At 35.7% G+C, this 20,972-nt stretch overlaps 1 protein-coding gene across 1 annotated transcript in view; it reads right to left on the bottom strand.

The window, feature by feature from the left end:
• Positions 1 to 20,972, bottom strand: part of TBCK (TBC1 domain containing kinase) — a 117,616-nt gene that overhangs the window by 57,902 nt on the left and 38,742 nt on the right. The window contains exons 4-19 of the mRNA XM_069855521.1: positions 19,252 to 19,366; positions 17,718 to 17,791; positions 16,568 to 16,709; positions 15,898 to 15,958; positions 14,526 to 14,587; positions 13,700 to 13,761; positions 12,843 to 12,991; positions 11,749 to 11,887; positions 10,168 to 10,267; positions 7,907 to 7,956; positions 7,427 to 7,556; positions 6,529 to 6,627; positions 5,165 to 5,227; positions 4,216 to 4,342; positions 3,639 to 3,689; positions 1,939 to 2,022 (exon numbers count right to left, since the gene is read on the bottom strand). Of these exons, the coding sequence (XP_069711622.1) occupies positions 1,939 to 2,022; positions 3,639 to 3,689; positions 4,216 to 4,342; positions 5,165 to 5,227; positions 6,529 to 6,627; positions 7,427 to 7,556; positions 7,907 to 7,956; positions 10,168 to 10,267; positions 11,749 to 11,887; positions 12,843 to 12,991; positions 13,700 to 13,761; positions 14,526 to 14,587; positions 15,898 to 15,958; positions 16,568 to 16,709; positions 17,718 to 17,791; positions 19,252 to 19,366 (1,508 nt within the window). The remainder of the gene's footprint in view (positions 1 to 1,938; positions 2,023 to 3,638; positions 3,690 to 4,215; positions 4,343 to 5,164; positions 5,228 to 6,528; positions 6,628 to 7,426; positions 7,557 to 7,906; positions 7,957 to 10,167; positions 10,268 to 11,748; positions 11,888 to 12,842; positions 12,992 to 13,699; positions 13,762 to 14,525; positions 14,588 to 15,897; positions 15,959 to 16,567; positions 16,710 to 17,717; positions 17,792 to 19,251; positions 19,367 to 20,972) is intronic.

Below are 20,972 nucleotides of genomic sequence, written 5' to 3'. Positions count from 1 at the left end.
AATTTATCGCTTTGGTCCAGTCAATTGCTGTTGGTTGGAATTGTATTATATGAATTTTGTTTTACGTAGTTGGGCATTGCATACTCAGACCCCTTTAACTGCTCGTGCCTCCAAGTTCGCATGAAGAAATACATCTCATAAGCTTATAAAAACATCAGTCTTAGTATGAGCTCAGAAATGCGGTATGTTGAACTCAGCAGTTCAAAAGATTTCTCCTGACTCCCCCTACCGGGAAGATACAAAGAAGCCAAGAAGCTAAAACTGCAGTGGGCAGTTAAATGACAGAATCTTAACACTTTCTTCCACTCCAATAAAGCAGGGAAATTACACAGAACTTTCATTTAAAAGTGTATTTTCACACCGGTGTTTGATATACAACCCTAGAAAGGATTGAATTAGAATACTGAAAAAAATCCTAAAAGGTCTGGTCTCCCTGTGTGCTTGATGATGCCAAATGTTGCACACGAGCTCAGAATGCCTACAGTATTTTGGTTCATGGAATCCTACTGAGCTCTATCTCTATACCTTGGCTGATACATATTTTTGTAAAGCCCCTTAGGAATAACATCAGGGAACTCTAGAGAGCAAAATTATTATTTTATGGAGGAGTACACCTCCTTGAGAAAAGTCTTTATCAAGCTACTAATCTTGAAGTCTAAAGTGACTGTCTCCACAGGAGCATCGGATATAATATCCTTACTCTTCTAATCTTTAGAACTTTACCACCCATTTTTTTCCCAGCTATTTCCTTACAGACAAGTGCAAACAAGTTCTCTTGAATATTTGGAAAAACTATTATTTTACATATCCAGCTCACTAGTCCTCATTGTCTTTCATATGCAAACTCTCCTAAGGGCTATGTTATCTCCTTATGTTAGCTCTCTGCCAATATAGAACTGCTTTCATGTCTAATTATTTTTTGTTGATTGGTTCTTAATTTCCTTCCTTTTTGAAGACAAAAAAATGACAGACACCATTTCTAAGCCACAGAGTTTCACAAGTTATATGCAAAGGAATTTAGTTAAAAGAAATATAAGGACAGCAAGCCATGCTGAAGCCATTCAATAAACTAATTCCTTGCAATTAAAAACATTCATTACCACCTGCTTTTTTAAACTACTGATGGGTTTTCAAACAGCTTCTTTTGTTTCTTTAAAAACTATCTACAAGAGAAATTATCTTTCCAGCACAGATTGTGTCAAGGTGGCTTTCTGGGTATAGACAATTCCTTCATCGTCTTTGCATGTAATTTACAATTAATTTTTAAGTAGATCAGACATTTACCTCCTAGATATTGTTTTATTTTCTGTTAGTAACCTATGTAGTTGTTGAAGACTGAACTATGAGCATTATTCCTCAGGGTTCTCCAACTGCTATCCAGAACTGAATGACATTATCTTCTGTTCAGTAAGAAACTCACCTCAAATCCCTAACTCTCTGAACACCATAACTTTCATTTTCTGAGGAGCCCCTAGTTTGCACTGTTCATTTTCCCTCATTGTCAAAATAGCTCCTGTGTGATTCTGATCACGTGAAGGGAAGATCTTTACAATCAAACACTGGAAAGACTACTCCGACATTTTGCAAGTTTGCATGATCATCTGAGTCTTACTTTGAATATTAGACAAAACATTTGTGGTGGAGTTTTTTCTTGTTTGTTTTTTTATTGGTTGGTTGGTTTGGTGGTTTTTTTTTTTGTGTGTGTGTGTGCACAGTTAGGTTTTTCTCCTGCTTGAAGCTTTATTCACTTATTTTGTTCCTATTTTTCTTGCACAGCTGTTCTTATTTATCTAAAACAAAGCTATTGAGGGAAACAGGTGGGTATTTCTACTGTGTGATTCTAATTGTGCTTCAACTTTACAACCACTTGAAAAAGCACATATTCATAAATAATTCCACTTCTCTTAGAACTGAAAAACAATAAAGAGACCTACTTACCTTGAATAACATGAGAATTATCCTTCAGAAAGAAGTTACACAAATACTTGGGGATAAAAGCAGACATACAGGCATATGCCAGAGCTGAAAGAATTAGAAAAAAATGGATGCAACTACAGAGGCAGAAACAAAAATACACCTAAAATTGTTCATTATTAGCAGATAATAAGCCCAAATACTTAAATCAATCTACAAACAAAAATCATTGTAAAACACATAAAAAGGGCACAGTTGTCATTGAAGACTTTTAAAGGTTCCTAAAAGAAGTCTCCTTCTATCACTGACTAATCCATATAAAGCTGGCTGGATCTGATCTGCTCCTAGTTTATTTCCATACTTTTCAGTGCCAAAGTATTGAGATGTTGTTTGGAAAGACATGCTGATGTTTATACCAAAAGTGTGACGTTCCCTGGATGAATAAAATTTTAGAAGATATGGTTTCAGGCAACTGCATTGTTGCAGTCCTCTGAGTTTTCTCCTTTAGAACTTACACCTAGTTAATGCTCCATCAGACTCTCATCTCTCTCTTATTTCAGCTCAGAGACTAAAGAAGATTGAACTCAGAAGAAATAGCAGAGTAGAATATAATTAAAAAAAGCGTCAAAAAGATGGACAAAACCACCTTAAATTTTTCAACAGCTTCTCACATACATACTAAATAGAGATCAGAGGGTAAAAAAATCAGGTGTTTATTGCTGATTAATTTCTGGGAATTTGGCTGAACTAATCTACTGTAATACAATTCTTATCTATGGTACTAGACCACACATATAAAAAAGAAATATTGGTTTGTTGTCAATTGTCTGAAGACAATAAATATAATTTTGGAAGTTTCTAAGCAAAACATCAGATTTTTAGCAAATATGACATAGGATCATGTTCTAATTTAATTCTGTGCTAAAACTTCCCTGGCATTGAAACCACTTTTTAAATATCCAAGCCAAATGTATAAAATTAAGTTAATAAAACAGAACACAAAATCTTACATAATGCACTACTGTTGTATTTTGCTTCAATTGGAGAGAAACCAGGTTCTACAATCAAACCGTACAGGAACATGACCAAGAAATATCTGTTGAAATTTACAAATTAGTATGCACAGTAGGAATAATAGAGTCATTCTCCTAAGACACTAGTTTTCTCACACACAGACAAGATAAAGAAATCCAGGTGCATGAGTACAGAAGATTGGACTAGATCTACTTTGATGAACAAATGAACAAACCACATTCTAAGAAGATAAAGGCCATGAACCCAAAGCTGGTCTGATAAGCTTTTAGGCATTTAAAACCATCATCAGTTTTCCTGAATAAAGCAAGCCTGACAAGTTAACTGTAAGGTTAAGAAATAATACATTCACATTAAACAACGCTGAACTACAGCTTCACTGAAAAAAACCAAGTACTAGAGAAGCATTTCTTGCTTCTCTATAATCAAGATTATTTGTGCTTTTTATTATATATTCATTACTGTACTTGGCAATAAACACAGGGACTGAATCCCTTCCTTGAAGAGCAGTACACCAGATATACTTTTCAAAACCAGCCATTTCTTTTGACCTGTGCCAACAAGAGTTTGAAGATTCCTTTGTAGCTATAGAAAGTTTCCATCTATAAGCAGGTGCACACACATCTGTCTACAACCAGATACAGATGACAGACTGTGCTTCCCCTTTGCTCCTAGCAGAAAAAGGTACTCACCTTCATTGTTAAAATTCAAGTACAGAAATGGTGCACAAAGAGAGTCAAGACCTAAAGAGAGAAAGAGCCATGAAGAAACTGCAGAAAGAGCTCATTTATTGTTATGCACAAGATAAATTCATTTATTTATCATGAAAATTTGCATACTTGATACTGAATATAATTCTGCAATGTCAGGCTTCACATGTAATGCTGAGAACGACTGTGAAATCAATGCATGAAAACAGAAAGAATTTCAAATTGTTAAACTATAATGCTGAATTGATCATTCTGCCAAGGCTTCCAAGAAATGCAATTTACTATCCCTTAGAACTGAACAGAAAACAACAGACTTTTTTAAAAATAAACTTAAGGAGAGTAAATATATAAGAAAGTAGCACAATTTTGCATTACAAATTAAACATAAATTATTAGGATCTAAATTTGCAATAACTCACAGATTCAGTCTTCAGAAGAAATAGAAAGGAAAGCACTCAAAAAAAGATTATATTGATGGGGAGGGTAGAAAGGGGAGAGTATTTTTAAGTTGGCCATAGCTCTAGTGAATTATCTGACCTTGCCAACTAGTCAAACTCACCTTGCCAGTACACCAAATCAGGATGGGAAACAACCCAGGCCTTCAATACACGTCTAAACTTGGCATGACCCTCTGGCGATGACAGCAATTCATCATACTGATGGCAACGAGGAATATCAACTTCAATCTGCACCACAGCCAAGCATAGAGAGAAGTCAGGACAAGTGGGGTAGTACAACAGTAATCTTGCAACACTAGAGGTAAAAGTCTGCCGAAGAATGTCAGCCATCACTAACAATCTGGTTCCTCCATCATTCTCAAAAACAAAACTGAAAGAGGATGTGGGACTCCAAATAGACCTGTCAAAGACTAAAAATAGAGGTTGTTTCTTTTTTTCAGATTCTTATTTTTAAAAGGGTTCTAAACCTTGAAAGAGGCAGAAAGCAGATTACAGTTACTGATTACAGACCCAACTTTTGGACTCATTTCAGGTGCATCACTTTCCTCTAAAGGATAATCAAACCAAGAGTTCTCAGAACACTGCACCAAACTAGATGGAAAATATTTCTTCACTCAGCCAAAAGGAATAGCTGTCGCTCACAATGTCTTTTTATGTCTGGCAAGACTTTCTAGAGCAACAGATTGCTCCAGAACCCATTTGTGTGAAGCACAGCTCACCTTACAAGGTCTTGGGGTACTCAGCACTACCTGGTAAGAGGTACAACAGGAACAACAAACATGCAATAAACCCAGCGATTTTAACAATACATCAGTAATGCTGTTCGCTACTCTTTGCTGCTGCTAACGAAACAGAGATTCTGAAGCAAAAGAGGGTATAATTATCCATGTTATAACACAATTTGAGTTAAACTACTTGTTCCTATTGAATTTGCAAGATTCTTTTACTATTATCAGCCACATCTGCTGTAGCAGGCAAATGATGGTGACTGGTGGAAAAGATCCTCATATTACTTCAAGTGACAATATTTGATAACACCAGAAGTCTTACTTGTCTGTCTGTAGGAATCGGTGTGTCTTTATCAATGGCATCATATTTTGCTTGTATGGCACCCTAAACGTGGAAGAAGAATACCTGAATTTAGAAAGCCCTTGCTAACATAAATGCATATTACAATGAACATGCAGATATACAGAATTTGACTGTTCTTGGTAAGTGCTTTAGTTAGCAATGTTTCTTTCATGAAAAACATTCCTGAAGTACAGAAAATTCTGACAGCTGAATTCTAACAAAACCATCTTTATTCTGTTATAATTCACTACATACGGAACTTCCTGTGATCTCCTCAGTATGATCTTCAGTGATTTTCAGGTGTTTATGCAGAAAACTACATACTTAATACAGTTTTCCATTTTCAAGTTAAGAGATGCTCTCAATTTAAATTCAGTGCTTACCTAAGCCACTGGCAAGGAGTTTTTAGCACCATCTCTGTAAAGGCCCTGACTCCAGCTGCCTGTTAATTAATATTGCCAATAAACACTACTCTTAAATAGCCAGTCCTTGCATGAATGCCAAGAAAGGCATGCTAACAAGTCCATCTTAATGTTATGGGACAGAGAAACACTACCTACATTGTACGGATGGTAAGTTGATGAAGCATGAGAACTGGCTCATTTCCCAATACCCAGGCTACAACCCTGAGCAGCAGTCGTTCTTTACTTTTACAGGGGTTTTTTAGGTCTATATAGTACCCAGTAGATCATGTCCTAAGCAAAATATCCTAAATAACCTGGGAATGTTCTCTATAAGAAGCTCTTTGATGTACTACTGTGGATTGCACGCAGGGTAGATGAGAGGCTGGGTAGTCAAGTAAATTCTGTGAGGAGTCCTCATTTCCAGAGCATTCCTTTCTAGTCCTTTGTCCAAAAGGGTTACATTTAATTTATTTATTGATCAGTCTTTGGAGGAAGTACATTGATTGGTAGGTGCAAAAAATACATTTGATATGATTTATCCTGTTTTGCACAATTATTGCTGACTGGAGCAAAAGGATTCTAACTGCTTTTGTCAAAAACATTTAAAAAAACCCGCAAAAATGTTAACTACCAATTCAATTTAAACAATATAGCAAAACTTGGCTGTACAGGTAGTAGTTTTCCATCCCATAACCAAAATGAAAGGCATTCAAGTTTCTATATGTTCTCTTAAATTAAATAATATTAGAGATAAGAAGCAAGTTTGTCTGAACATTGCCCTTGTTCACACAATTTCACAACTCATTTTGTTTAAAATTCCAGTAATTCTAGCTCCCAAATGTTCAAATTGATTCCAGTTTTCCTGTAAATAGCATTCCTATCCCATTCTCTCTGCAGTCACTACTAGAACTTCTGCAAACATCCTCCTACCACCCTTACCTCAACACCCAACAGGGCAGCCCAGGTTATGCCTCTCAGAAGAGGAGGAATATCAACCCTGGCTTCTTTCCAAATTTGGTTTTTCTTATATGGGTAGGCCTTCAAAGAGAAGAAATTAACAGAAAAAATGTTACCATTTCACTGAAACAATTTAAATTCCAATCCTGGGACAGTCTTTCCCCCAAAGGACAAATGCAGTCAGCCTGAACAGTGAATACAAGTTTTACAAGTACATTTCATTCGTAACTGGAAGACTGTTGTTTGATGTTAAAATACCCACTCCTTCTCATAAATTTATTCACATGCTTTGGTATATCCTGAATATATAAATTTACTATTAAAAGATTTTTCTTCATTATATGTTTCTTTCCACATTATGTATCCAACACTTCTAGTTTATACCTTCCTAAGTACTGCACTTGATAAGGCATGCCAGCTCTCTCTTGTTTTTAAGCAAGAATACGTCTCTCAACATCTATGTACATTAGGGATTAGTATTTTCCCTCCTAAGTATAGAACCATATTTCTACCATGTCACTGCTACAGTAAAGGCTGATATAGTTTAAGCACCTTACTGCTCAGAAATGCGGAAATGTTAGTCATGTTTATAATAGCTTAGTCTGTTATGAAATAAAGGATGCAGAAATATTTCCTTCAGTATATAACAGGCACAAACAGCAACTCTGTTTTCACATGCATACTTTGAATTCGTCACTACTAAAAAGACCTATTTCTCATATTTTTGTTTTCAATCTTCTTATACTTCTGAAGGGTTTTCTTCCTCCTTTCCCACTGTAGTCTCTTGTATCTCTGCTTCCTTTTTCAGTTACTCAGTCCTTTAAAAATCCTTTATTTAACAGACCAAATCCAATTACCCAGAATCAGAAAGATTCCATACCTTCAACAGCCTGTCAAACAGGACAATTCTATTTAGCTGGTACTCTGTGTCCCTCTCCCGGATGATCAGAGGAAGACTAGCAGCTGCAGACAGCTCATTACTACTATTTGAATGTGGTAAAGTTGACTGGCTGGAAAAAAAGAGTTAGGATAGTAGTAGTGAACAACAAGAAACACAAGTCACTGTGGAAAAAAAATAAATATATATCTCATGACGCATTTCTTAGTTAGAAAGATGTATAAATGGATCATTATGAATATCCAACAAAACATCTGATTGCCAGAACAGAGAAACAGATTAGGATACTCAGTTTGTTGTCAGGGGCCCAAGTCCACCAGTGCAGAGTGCTTATTAGCTTTCACTGACTTTAAGAGCCAAACAAAGACGTGCTAGGTCTGTTTTAAGAAGACAGTTGCGTCTCAAAACTAATAACTCAAAATTCAGTCCATTAATTACGTACAAACTTACACAGACACTTACTCATCTTCAAGCAACGGAAAAAATGCTTCCCCACCAACATCTGTCAGTCTCTGAAATGAAGAATAAAAATACATTGTCAGAATGCTGATCAGAATTCAAGCAGAAATATTTAGTGGAGTATGAAAACTATTGATTAGCTTTTCATTTGCCAAATTTAGTAGCTTTCTTTGAGACCTAAGCATTAGCTCAGTCCTCCATCAGCAAAGAAACATACAGCCTTTAATGCCAAAGGCTTTTGCTAATACTGGCTTTCTGGGCTGATGGGAAATTCTTCTGCTTGAAGACAACATTCATCTCATCTTCTCCCAAGTGACAGGTGATAGGACCAGAGGGAAGGCCTTAGGCTGCGTCAGGGGAAGTTTAGATTGCACATTAGGAAAAATTTCTTCACAGAAAGGGTTCTTGGGCACTGGCAGAGGCTGCCCAGGGAGGTGGTTGAGTCACCATCCCTGGAAGTATTTAAAAGGCAGGTAGATGAGGTACTTGGGGATATGACTTAATAGTGGATAGGTATGGTTGGAGCTGATGATCTCAAAGGTCTTTTCCAACCTGATGATTCTATGATGATTCACTCATAAACCTATTACCACAGAAAATACAGCTTCTCCAATCCATAGATTAATAGTATGACATAGTTCCTTTTCTTTTCCTTGTTTTTCTACACAAACTTCCTATCTGTGTAGCTGCAAAGCAACCGCACAACTCAGTTTCATGTTTTTAATTTATTCAAGAGTTTTGCAAATTGGAGTTTCTTTTAGTAGCAGCATCTGAAAGCTGCACAGAAATGCAGACACACTCTGGGAAGGTGACAAAGAAGCATGCCCGGACTTTTGCCTGAAGTTTTCAGACATCTTTGGTGCATTGTGATTAATATTTAATACCATCCTCCCTGTAGAGCTCTGTTTTGCAGTTCAAACCCTAACTTAAAGGCATACGGCACACAGCCTATTCCCCCTGGGATTGACAGAACAGTTCATTCTCAGTTCATTCAGTACTGATCCTCTTTTGAGTATAAGCATCATGCTCTGCTCTATGAAAGGTGTTTGAAGAATTTAAGAAGTTCAAAAATTTATTTCAATGAACACTGCAAGGTTCAGGCTTGCATGTTTGCCAAAATGAAACTTCAGTATATATTTATTTCCTGCTGTACTTATAGACGTAAGAAAAAATATCCAAAATTATACATTAAAGTTTTTTAAAGGCCTTAAAAGCTCCCCTTTTGTAAGAACAACAGTAGCAGCTGCAGTGCACATTACTTTGAAAATAGCTGTTGCATATTCTTAATCTCCCCCCACCCCCCAAACACCACCAACCAAGCAAAAAAAATGACCCAGTTCTTTGGTCTGTTTTCATGTATTTGCATGAAGAAATGCAATGTTCTGCTGAAGAAATATGTTTACATGGTATTTGACACATTGCCTCCCGAAATTAAGGTAATGATGGCAGAGATCAAAACTTCAAGAGTTACCTTCCTACAGTAATCCCTGTAATCGTATGCAAAGGCTTTTTCTGAAGACTGTGATAGAACGCATTTATTTCTATAAAAAGCAAGTTGCAAACAATGCAGCATAGATTTCTAATTCTACAGCAGTAAAGCTCTACATATGCATAGACATATGAACAGACATATGAACAAATACAACATTTCAGTCATATATGCAGTAAATCTTGTAACTGATGATTACATCAAGCAGAATTATGAGGTATCATATACTTATTTTTCTACTCATGACAGAAAATAACTGTATTACTGCATTTTGGCCAAATGTTTTGAAGTTATCTTTTGAACGAATGGTTTAATAGCTATGTGTTCCAAATATTAGTAAGTAACTACTGGAAACTTGGTATCCAGCTTTAAGTACTAAGTCTTTAAGGAGCTGCAACAGAGCTGAGTTGATCTTTCTTCTGAATATTGTGAGCCACCTAGAGACAGGAATCAAATAACGCAAGGCGAAACTTGCTGTCTAATTAGTTAAGCAATCATGGAGAATATCAGGTACACTTTGGGTTACACCAGAACAAAAATAAGGAAAGGGAGAGACACAGGAAACAGATGGATGGACAGAAAATATATCAAATTTAGTAAGCTATCGCTGACAAAGCAATTTAAAAGCATAAATTAGAACCTGACTCGGATGCCAAGGAATGTTCTCTTCAAATCAATAACACTTCCATTAGTAGGAAGAGCAGCAGGAGTTGCTCCTTTAAACAAATGTTTCTGCAGTGAACACATATGTACAAGTGCACAATATTCTTCTTACATTTCGGAGCTGGCACAGAGACAAGGTCACAGTTGTGTCATCTAGGAGGGAACTTCTATCTCGTCCTTGCCCAAAGCTCTCACCATCTTCTAATAAAAAGCTTCAAAAGGGAGGAGAAAAAAAATCAGGTCATAACATAAGACTTGAGTTAGAAATAATAGAAAATTCTTACATCAATCAGTTGCCTCTTTATAACAAAATACTGTCTTAGAAGTATACTGTATTGACTCTACATGGCATGAAACCTACTACCAAGGGAATGTACAGTCACCTTAAATTATTCAAATATTTTTTTGCTGTAAAAAGGCATATTTCAGGTTTTCTGTAACTTTGGTTGCACACAAAGAAAGAGTAATGAGATATGGGATTAATATTCCCTTTTATTCCTTGATCTGGCACAGAACAGGACTGCCATTTATTGTGAAAAGCAAAACTAAAACATTATTGTCATATGAAAGTCATGTCCCACCATGTCAAAAAAATCACCCTGAGTAAAGTCTGACACAGACTTTTTCTGCTGCAGTCCATCTAAAGATACAAATGCACCCAAGAAAGAGTATACAAATTAGACAGTTAGGTGATATTTTTAAAGCAGACAACATGAAATTGACTTCCAGGAATTAAGTTAACTTTCTCAGTATCACTTAGAAGATGGAGTCAGATTGCATTTTTGAAATTAACACCTCATCTGCAAGACAGACAGTATGACAAAAAATCCTTCTCCCCTCATAATTCAAAAGCACATGCCTTCACCTGTGAGTACAGAAAGAGGCAATCAGGATCTCACAATAAATTCACCAACAAATTATCACTTTAAATCTAGCTCCAAACCCTTTTTTTTTTTTGCAAGATATTGTATTTTGGCTGTACACTGATTTCATGTGTTTTTACAAATCAGAACCAGCAAACTGATCTATATGGACACATTGTGCTTATCACGATCAGATTGAAAGATAAACACGTGAAAATACTACATAAAATTACAACATGTGCAGCAGTAGTATAAAAGTGGTAATGACTAATATGCTGTTACAGAATTATAAGTCATAAACCCAAGCATTTTAAAAAAAGTAATCGGCTAATCTGCAGAATGGTTTGACCATTCAGCACTGCTGCTCTGTGAAAGGGAATTCAGAATGTGAGATTTTGCTATAGAATATATTAAATAAAATCACAATTACAAATATTCTGTTAAAGCACTGTAAGACATCTTTACTAAAACATAATGCTATTGAAAAGGGTGCTAAATTAAAGAACTTCCGGTTCAGTATTTTGCACTTGTGGGATCCCTGCGGATCCCTTCCAAATCAGGACATTCTATGATTCTATGAATTCATCTACATTTCTTCAAATTTCACAAAACAATTGAAATGCAGGTAGGTGACACATAAGGCATTCAAATAATGCCTTAAATTGGGTAAGAGGGAAAGTGACATGATTTACTGCTATTCAAGAATGCTACTTCATATATTTTTCACACATATAGGTCTTGAAACTAAAAACCAAACCAAAATGTTCTCTCAGAATTTCTGGCCTTCTCCATCCTATCTCCTTTCCTCTAGTGTACTTCTCCTTCCTTACTTGGGAAGTGTGCAGACAGGTGGCTTTGATCGAATGATTTCCTTGTTGACAAGTTCTTTCTCCAAGTCTCCTCCAGCCAAACACCAGAGATAATAAACCTCTTCAATGGATCTTTCTGCTAGGTAATCACTATCTTCATCTATTAGGAGAAACCACATAAAAATGAGTTACAGCTTTTTAGGCAGTTTATGTTTTTTCCTACCACTCTAAACACATGTTGAAAAAAAAAATATTCTGCTTGAAAGGTCCTAGACCTTGATGTGAAATTGGAGGAAAAGTGAACATCCCCTTGCAAGTGCCCTTTAGGAAGATTTAAGGAAAGAGCAGATGGACAGAAATCAGAAAAGAAGCAAATAGTTATGCAGTTTGCATTGGTGCCAGAAAATTGAATAGATAAATACACTGAAGTATGGACTTCTGCTTTCTAAGTATCTTTAAAATAACACCAAAACAAAGGAACAACCAAACACTATTTTGGACACAACACAGTGCTAAGAGTACAAATAAGAAACTAGTGATCCACACTGAGTAGTTATAATTTATCTTCCCTTCACATACCACACCCATACTAACAAGGTATAAAATCTTAGTCTCCAAGAATTGTATAATGAGGTTTTCTAAACAGGTAGAAATGTCTGAGTTCATCAGAAAAATATAATGAATACTTAAGAGTGGTAACACTTTCAGTACACTGTAGTTTTAAACTGTGACCTCTTTCACGGCTTGCCAATACTTCAAAAAATCACCTAATGCTATGACCCAGCAGAACACAATTAAGTGAAAAAAACCACCTTGTACATACAGATGTCCAAATTACAAAGACAAAAGATTATACTGATATTCCAAGCTGGACTTGAGTACTAATGATAACTATTCCCTGAGGTTGAAGTACAAAATCAAGTTGCTCCTCCTTTGACTTGCACATATCCCTCAAAACATGTTTGCCTGTATCTCTACCCATTAAGCAACTCATTACAATAATGTAGTATTGTAACATTTAATGGCTTCTCCCCAACAAAGCATTCAAAGAAAATGTGAACACATTTTAGGTTCCTTTCCCCTCCAGTGACATTTATCCCACTACCTGCTTTTACCTTTACATAATTGACTTATGTCTTCAGGAAGCGTTAAATTAGCACACCTTGGAGTAGACGAGAACAGACCAGCAGGTTTATGGAAGGGAGGATATACTGAAGATACTTCACTGAACAGACTGTCATGCAGCAATTCCTCTGGAGTTGGCCTTGAATTAATGCAAGAGAATAAAACGGTAGCAGCAAAATACTTCCAAAAAGGTTACATTTCAGTTAGAAGTGTCCCGGTAACAAATGTTAGCAAGTTATTCCAAATTATATTGGCATTCAGAAATGTCAACAGCAGAAACGTCTACCAATTTTGTTCAATTCATGATGCATAACACACCTTTTTACAGGTAGCCTTTTTACAGCCCAAATTCAGATCTCACGTTCATTTAATGTACATAGCAACTACTCTATTAATTTTCCTTTATTTTCTCTATGGAAAAATTCAAATGCAAAATCTCATTTAAAATACAAAGCATACTTCAGTTTTCAGGAGAAAGTTGTGGTGAACTGGCATAATGAAAAGTACTTTGGAAGAAGAGATTTGACGAAAGCAGCCCTAATTCTGTCTACAACAGAGCTATAGTAAACACCACCAACTTCCAGCTACAGAATCAGTAAAAGCTGTGAACTTAGAAAAACAAATGCCTGAACAGTTTTCCCTCAAAATACTCAGATTCAACCTCAAGGTTCTGCATATTTTAGTTCCACACCCACGCCCTAACTCTTTTCCTTTAAACACTGAAAGGCAACAAACCCAAGAATGTCTTCTAAGTAGCACAAATCATCAGTATTCCAAAAAAGCAACAGGTCTTCTAATTTCATTGTATCTCAGCAGCATTTACTAGGTGTTTGGACTGAATACTTGCCTCTTCGAAGGTTGGAACATGAGGCATTTCTTCAGTAAAGCTATAGCATTTTCAGAAAGGTCCTGGAACGTAAGAAAAATATGGAGGAGGTCTGTTTATTAATGTTTTAATTCAGCAAACCACTTAGCTCAGACTTAACTTTTAACATACAGGCTATTCCTCTGAGGGCAATAAAATGTCACACCTACAGATATGAGGTTAGCTGTGTGAGACCAAAATGCTGGGGAAGTAATTCTCACGCCCCAACCCTGCATTTGCTTTGCGGGAAAAAGAAAAATCCGGAAAATTTGCAATATATACAGCTTTTTATTTTTTTTTAAATTTCTTTAATTTAGATGTTCTGTACAACTTGAAACAATGCAGTACCTGGGAATTCCCTTCTGCTAATAGTCAGAATCCTTTTACACAATGTCTCAAAATACGCACACACTAAAATTCAGTGATTAATTTTGGGGGTAGGGGGGAGCTGAACAGCATAAACCTACACTAACAGAATGTGTAAAGTGGACCAGATAGAAGACTACATTTCTAAAATAAAAGTATTTAACTTCAAGACTTTAAATTTATTTTATAACTTCTTAAACTGTACAGAGAACATGAATTTTTACTGAGACTGACAGTAATTTAAGGAAAGATTGAATATTACCAGTATTGGCTATTTGAAAGGATCTTAGATATGTAGATAAGACTTAAAAATCTCTCCTCATACTGCAATACACTAAGTGACCAAACAAGTTAAAAAAAAAGTATATATATGAAAACCTATGCAACAATGACAAAATGGTTTGGATAAGACAGCATGGAAGAGCAAACTAGTTCCACAAACCTTAAGAATATCAAGGCAACCATGTTCTTCAGCCAAGACAGTTATAACATCATCTACGCAGCCTTTGAAAAACAAACAGAACAATAAAAAGTTCAAGATTATTAAAAGGTGATATCAATTAAACAGGATATCAGCTAAGACCCCACCCTGATAAAAAGATCTTAACCTTAGTTTTTCATTGACATTGCCACATGACCTGAAAGAGAACTGCCAAAATTAGAAATGAAAATAATTATCACCTATGAAGACAGAAAATTTAAGCCTAAGAAAACTAAGTGGCACATCAAATTTAACAGTGAAAATCATTTTGCAGGCTTAGCAAATCCAGAATGTCGGTCTCTGCCAAATAAATTAAAACAGTCTTTCTATTTATTAAAAAGAAAAAATCCCCCAAAGAATTTAAAATACTTGCATAAAGAAGCTCAAAGTAGTTTTCTTTTTGTTGCTACTTGCAGATAATACTAGCAAAATTTCATAACTTGTTTTCCACATGTTATTGAGAAAATAATTCACAAGTCAGGACGTGAATGTTTTTCAATGGACGAGGGTCACCAATAACTTGCATTTAACTTGGAAGGGACTGAGATGCTTCAGGAAGCTTTATTAACACATCACTTCCCAAAAGAGTCAGAATTTCAGCATCCAAGCACTAAATGCTGAATGAAAATACACTTCTACAGACACTAACTAACTTAAACAGCATTACTGTTTGCTCTGGATAATAATAATAAATTACTGATAGAGCTTCAAATTGCAAATTCATGGCCTTCCTCTCCCTATGTTTTATACATAAACCCAACAAGAAATCAAGTTTTAATAGCCACAGAATAGTCCCACTTCCAGACTCATTTACATTAAGCAAAAACTCCATGCCTACAACTACAAACTATAAAACATTACTGAAGCCAGAAATGAATGCCCGGATCCAGTAATATGCTTCTCAGCCCTCTTTTTTATTTTCTGTCTTCCTGTTTGAGTTCTGTTTTTTTCTGCTTGGGATCTGGTACGCAAGCACTGCTAGCACAGTTTTCCGTAATGCCATACAACTCCTACCTCATTCCAGAAACCTCCTGCAACACTAAACAACAAATAACTATTTAAACTACAATGTTTCTTGAGCATGATTTTTTTAAATGGTTTTCCCTTACTTTAGCATGCTCATAGTTCCTCTGTACAGTTACTTTTCATGGCACCCAGCACCTTTGTACCTTCCCTAAAAAAGCAACCATGGTTCAAATGCCTATTTAATTCTGGAGATGAAAGCTGACAAAGGTAAAGTGCCTGAGGTCTAAGCATCACAAGTTGACTAGCCTGTAAAGCTCTAATTTCAGAACTGACTGGAAATTAAAAAAATTTATTTTGTGCTACTTACCTAACATAATTATAAATTTCAATCTCTCTGCTATCTCCAAACTCTGGAATAATTTTCTCCCCTAAAGGAATTAAAAAAAAATAAAATTAACAATTGAATGCTACCACATAAATATGTTTAGATAGCATATACACTCATCTATATACAAAGACAGTAAACAAGCTTCTACACATGATTTTTAGATTTAGGAAAATTATCTGCTAGAATATAAAACACTATTTACTCCAACTATATGAGATACAGTTTCATAACATCATAAAGAAAAAATGTATCATTTATATCTCTTAACTGGAACAAATCCAAACAAAAGAAAAAAAAACCCAAGCCAAAACACAGAAACCAAAACCCCAGACTGTCTTAAAAAATCTTCAGGTTTATTATTAATTCAGGAACAGCCTTTCAAAAACCGTGTTTTTTTCAATGTTTGTATGAACGAAGGTAATTTCCAAACATGCTAATCACCATAGTTTGTATTACTGCATGGTGCTTTTGAAAAGTCACCTGAAAAAAACTTTAAAGTTATTTCAAAAATATTATTATTGCATTTTTAAGGAAATGTACCTACTTAAAAGATGGGCAAAGGGTCATTAACCCCATACTCAAAAGCAATCAAGTTAATGTAACTATTCCCCAAGAGTAACAAAAGCAAGAGAATTATCCTCTTACATACCATACAAAGCTCAAATAATATTATGCCAAGAGACCACAGATCTGATTTAGGACCAGAAGGCAGAGGCTTCTCACACTGAGTATGATCACTTGGTTTGACTAATCCCTGTGCAATGACTTCAGGTGCCAGATATGACGGATACCTAGAAAGATGCAGCAACATTACATAACATACTCTCTATCAAAAAACCCTACCTTTCACTTACAGTACTCACAATAAGTCTGCATTCTGAGAAATTAGAATTCATAGCATTGCAGATTGCTCTATTTTACTCAGTCAAAATCAACACATTGCAGCAAAGTTTCACTGCAAGTGCAAAACACAGTGCTCACTACATAGAAGGTCAAATCCTAACCACTAACTCTGTCTCTGTGAGAGGGAATAACGCTAGCTTTCAAAATGGCATGTCTACATAGCTCAAAGAAAACATATATTGAGTTTCAGCACTAGTACATTAAATGTATGTCTCCTAGATCCATATTTGCAGTTGGTGGCAGTATTCCCCTCCACTGACAGTGTTCCCAGCAAAAACCATCTGAATTCTTTAAAAAAGTAACAAAAGGTGTTGAGGACATATTCTACCTGCTGTTAGATAATTTAAAAATCACATTACTTCTTATCCTGTCAACAATTCTATGTAATACTTAAAAAAAATCTGAAATCACCTTTTGAAGGGAAACATCATTACTTCTTTTGGGTATGTCTTTAATAATCAGTTCAGCATTTCAATTGTAAACAACATGCCACCGCAAAAAATCAAAAAGTGGCAAGGAAACACTGCAACAAAGCATGTCACTTTGGCTAAGTAAGATCACTTGACAATAAATAACAAAATTATACAGAAACAAGACTCCCACAGTGGTGTGCAATAGTGCAGCACTGATTGTGCTTTTTCCTAAGCTAGAAATTAGACTGTACCTCCAGAATCCAAGTCACAGGGAATTACTAGCATGTGAAAGCAAACCTAAGCAATAAGGACTGACATCACATAGCTACAGCAATACGCTTGCACGGTACCCATTCTGTCTTCCATCTAGTCAGATAACCTCTCCAGTGACATTATCAGAAGCTTCTGTGTAATTGGTATATGCAGCAGGTTCGAATTAAAAGAGCAACCTATAACCTCTGTATTGTGTAGCTACATCCTTACCCTATAGGGAAATCGACATCAACACCTTGAGCAGTCATATGGTAGAGTCCAAATTTAGCCAATTTCACATGTCCCTGAAATAGAAAAAATAAAATGATCAAGAGCAGCAGAATCCAAAATTAGAAGAATCTGTGTTTAAGTTAAAAACAAAAAAAAATATTTCATGTTAGTTCATATTAGTTGCCAGAAAACAAATACCTATACAAAGTCAACCTCTTACATTTTGGTCTCCTCTATTATGCAGAACTCTACTGCAAGTTAATAAGGTGCTTATTTCTAATGCTTTTACTTTCCAAGAGCATTAAGTAATCACCTTGTTTGGGATACACAAGAAAATCAGTACTTTTCCAGTTACAGTATATTTTTAGTAAATTAAAAAGGCTTAACACTTTGTGGAACATTATTCCTGTTTGAAAACTGTTCCAAATCCTGTTTGAATCCTAAAACTCCCTAAGCATTGCCACTATTCCCTCACCTTTTCCATTTACCCAGGCTTGTTCCTCCAGTCCTTCCCATCCACTCATTACTATCTTGCTCTCTTAACTTTACCAATACATATTTAATAAAAGAAGTTTTCCAGCTGCTTGCTTTTGTTCTATGAAGGCAGAAGGTTTACAGTAAAACAATGTAAAACATGCATACAAGTTAAATCAAGGTATCGTTTGGGCTGATTTTGAATTACACTCGGCAGCCTGCAGATGGTGCAATAGCAAAGGCTACATCAGCAAGCTTTTCAAAACACAGGGGAAAAGTATTGAAGTTCATGGTCTCGTGGCCCCCTTTTGTTCTTTTATTGATTTTAAGAGCATCTGAAAATCCTAAAGTACTTTTCCTTGTTATAGCGTTATTAAGCTTTTCATTTGTTTACAGATGTATCAAAAATAGTGTTCCTTCTTCCTCTTTTCTTTCTGCCTTCCAAGGGGAGGATCTAGCCATTCTATCTAAACCGAGTAAGAAGGGGAAGGAGAAAGGGGCTATGCTAAACTCTTTAGTTATCTGTTCAGACTGCTCCAAATACAAAAGTAACTGCTAATTTCTCTCAGCTTTTGTGAGTGGAATATATTTCACGCTGCCAACACAGTCTGCGAAAACACAAATGATAAACACTGGAATTTTAATAATTTAACATGTACAAAGAAATATGTTGATATCTTAAAAGTAAAAGTCAGGTATCAGATCACCATGAAACACAGGAAATATTATTACCAGCTCGTTAGTCAGGAGAAATATTTTCTTATTCAAACAGCTAGAAAATGGGAAAAGAGGAAAATAAAATCGAAAAATATATTTTAAATTTAGGAAATGGGGGGAAACTGTAATTAAAAAAAACACAACCAACCAAAACAACGAAATCCAAATCCAGAACAAAAAAATCCTCCCCCGCCAAGAACAGCTTTCCAGATATGCAATATTTTTTCCCGATCAGAAGGCCTGTGACTGCCCAGTCTCCATATGACACAGCATGCTACTTGATGGCAGGAAGAGGGAAAACCAAAACCCAAACAAAATCATAGATTTATTCCTGTAGCTGTACCTTTCGATCCAAAAGAATATTGGAAGGGGAGAGTGCTCGGTGGACCATTCCATGTTTGTTCATATATTGCAAACCTTGCAAAACCTCATATGCTATGCATAAAATCCTTGAAGAACTGGGGGAAAAAAAAAGACAAAAGAACACGTTGTACTCAATGTTTCCCTTTTTAATTTGTAAAAATGTTAAATGTAGAGTGTTCCACAGCTGTTCCAAACACAAATGAGCAGTTACAATTCCAGAACAGTTTCAGGAATCAACTCTTGAATATATGTAAGACACGTTCAGTGCCATACACAACTCCTCATCATCCCACAACTAGGTTTCTTCACCCTGAACTGGTCCTTAAGATCAGCAGACAATTGTGACAAACTATAAAATATTATCTACAATAGAAACTATAAGATATACCTCAACTAATCAGGAAAAAAAATACCAATCTTTCTTTATTTTTATTTGTTCTTCTTAAGTCTGCTATTGATGTTCACAGAAAAGTTCAACTGAGTAAGTTTTTGAAACTCAAATGTTAACTACAGCTTATCTAGAAGATGGTGTAGAGGCACGTCTAGATCATAACTACAATCTTTGGTTACCTCAACATCTAAAACAAGAAACAAAAGAAAAGGCAGAAAACTCAATTTTCAGTACATTTTGTTTTACAGCCTTGGAACCATCAACGTTACTGACTTTGGAAAGAAACAATGAAGTTACAATCCAAAATATTTTTACATAACTATGTATTCCATGATTCTATGATTTTGACATAAGTTATCATTTACTATAAGAACTGAGAGCCTTAAAGAAGAGCTGTGCCACCAGCATTAGGCTTCCGAAGTGCACTCAAAATAAGAACAAAAGTCACAGATCTAATGTCACGCAGAAAGATTAGTTTTAACTTTTTGCCCTCCTCATTTCCCACCCACTCCTCCTCAAGGCACATTTCAGATCTGTTTGGCAACCTTATCTCTGAAAACACTGTTTATGAAATATCCCGAAAACAAAGTGCTTCTACTTGTAAACGCCTGACTTTACATTCCTATTTTTATTTTAAAGAACAACCTACAATAGCATTCCAGAAAAGGCTCACCACCTTCTCTTGCTTATTAAAAATTTGTACAGCAGCAAAATGAAGAGGAGGATTACAGACTGGCAAGAATGACAAGCCAACTAGCAGACTAAACACCAAAATTAATTCTTTATTAAAGCTTTGTTAGCTGCTATTCATACCTGATGGAATGTCAAAACTCTGTCACAGGAGTAAATAGCTAAATTTTGACAAAAGCCACAATTCCAACAAATTCTGAGACTAGGGCAACACGGAAATACTGAAGAGAGCCGTTTTAATAACAATCTAAGACCACCACATAGAGCTATTCTCTAGACTGTAATCTTTTTCCTAGGAGGGCTCTGTACTTCTTTAACACTAGTTGTGAATATACACTCTTAAGTTTTAAGAACAAAGAGCATCTATTCTAACATATGTCCATACTGCTGTATCTTAGATCATTTGGAAGTGATTCTCAAGGTCTTAGCAATTCAACCAAAACCACATGGCCAATAAAAACAAAATAAAACCGCACAACTGTCTCGCTTCTACCTCACTGGCACTTTTTCTTACCCATCCCTCGTTTCTCCAAGTTATACAATACACCACAGCATCAGACATTACTATCTGTGTAGTGTTTCCTCCCAGTCATTCTTAGCCAGCGATGTAACTGTGGTAA

Source organism: Phaenicophaeus curvirostris, chromosome 4 (assembly GCF_032191515.1).
Source record: "Phaenicophaeus curvirostris isolate KB17595 chromosome 4, BPBGC_Pcur_1.0, whole genome shotgun sequence".
Lineage (NCBI taxonomy): Eukaryota > Metazoa > Chordata > Aves > Cuculiformes > Cuculidae > Phaenicophaeus > Phaenicophaeus curvirostris.
Note: the sequence above shows the minus strand (reverse complement) of the source record. Positions and strands in the feature narration are given on the sequence as shown.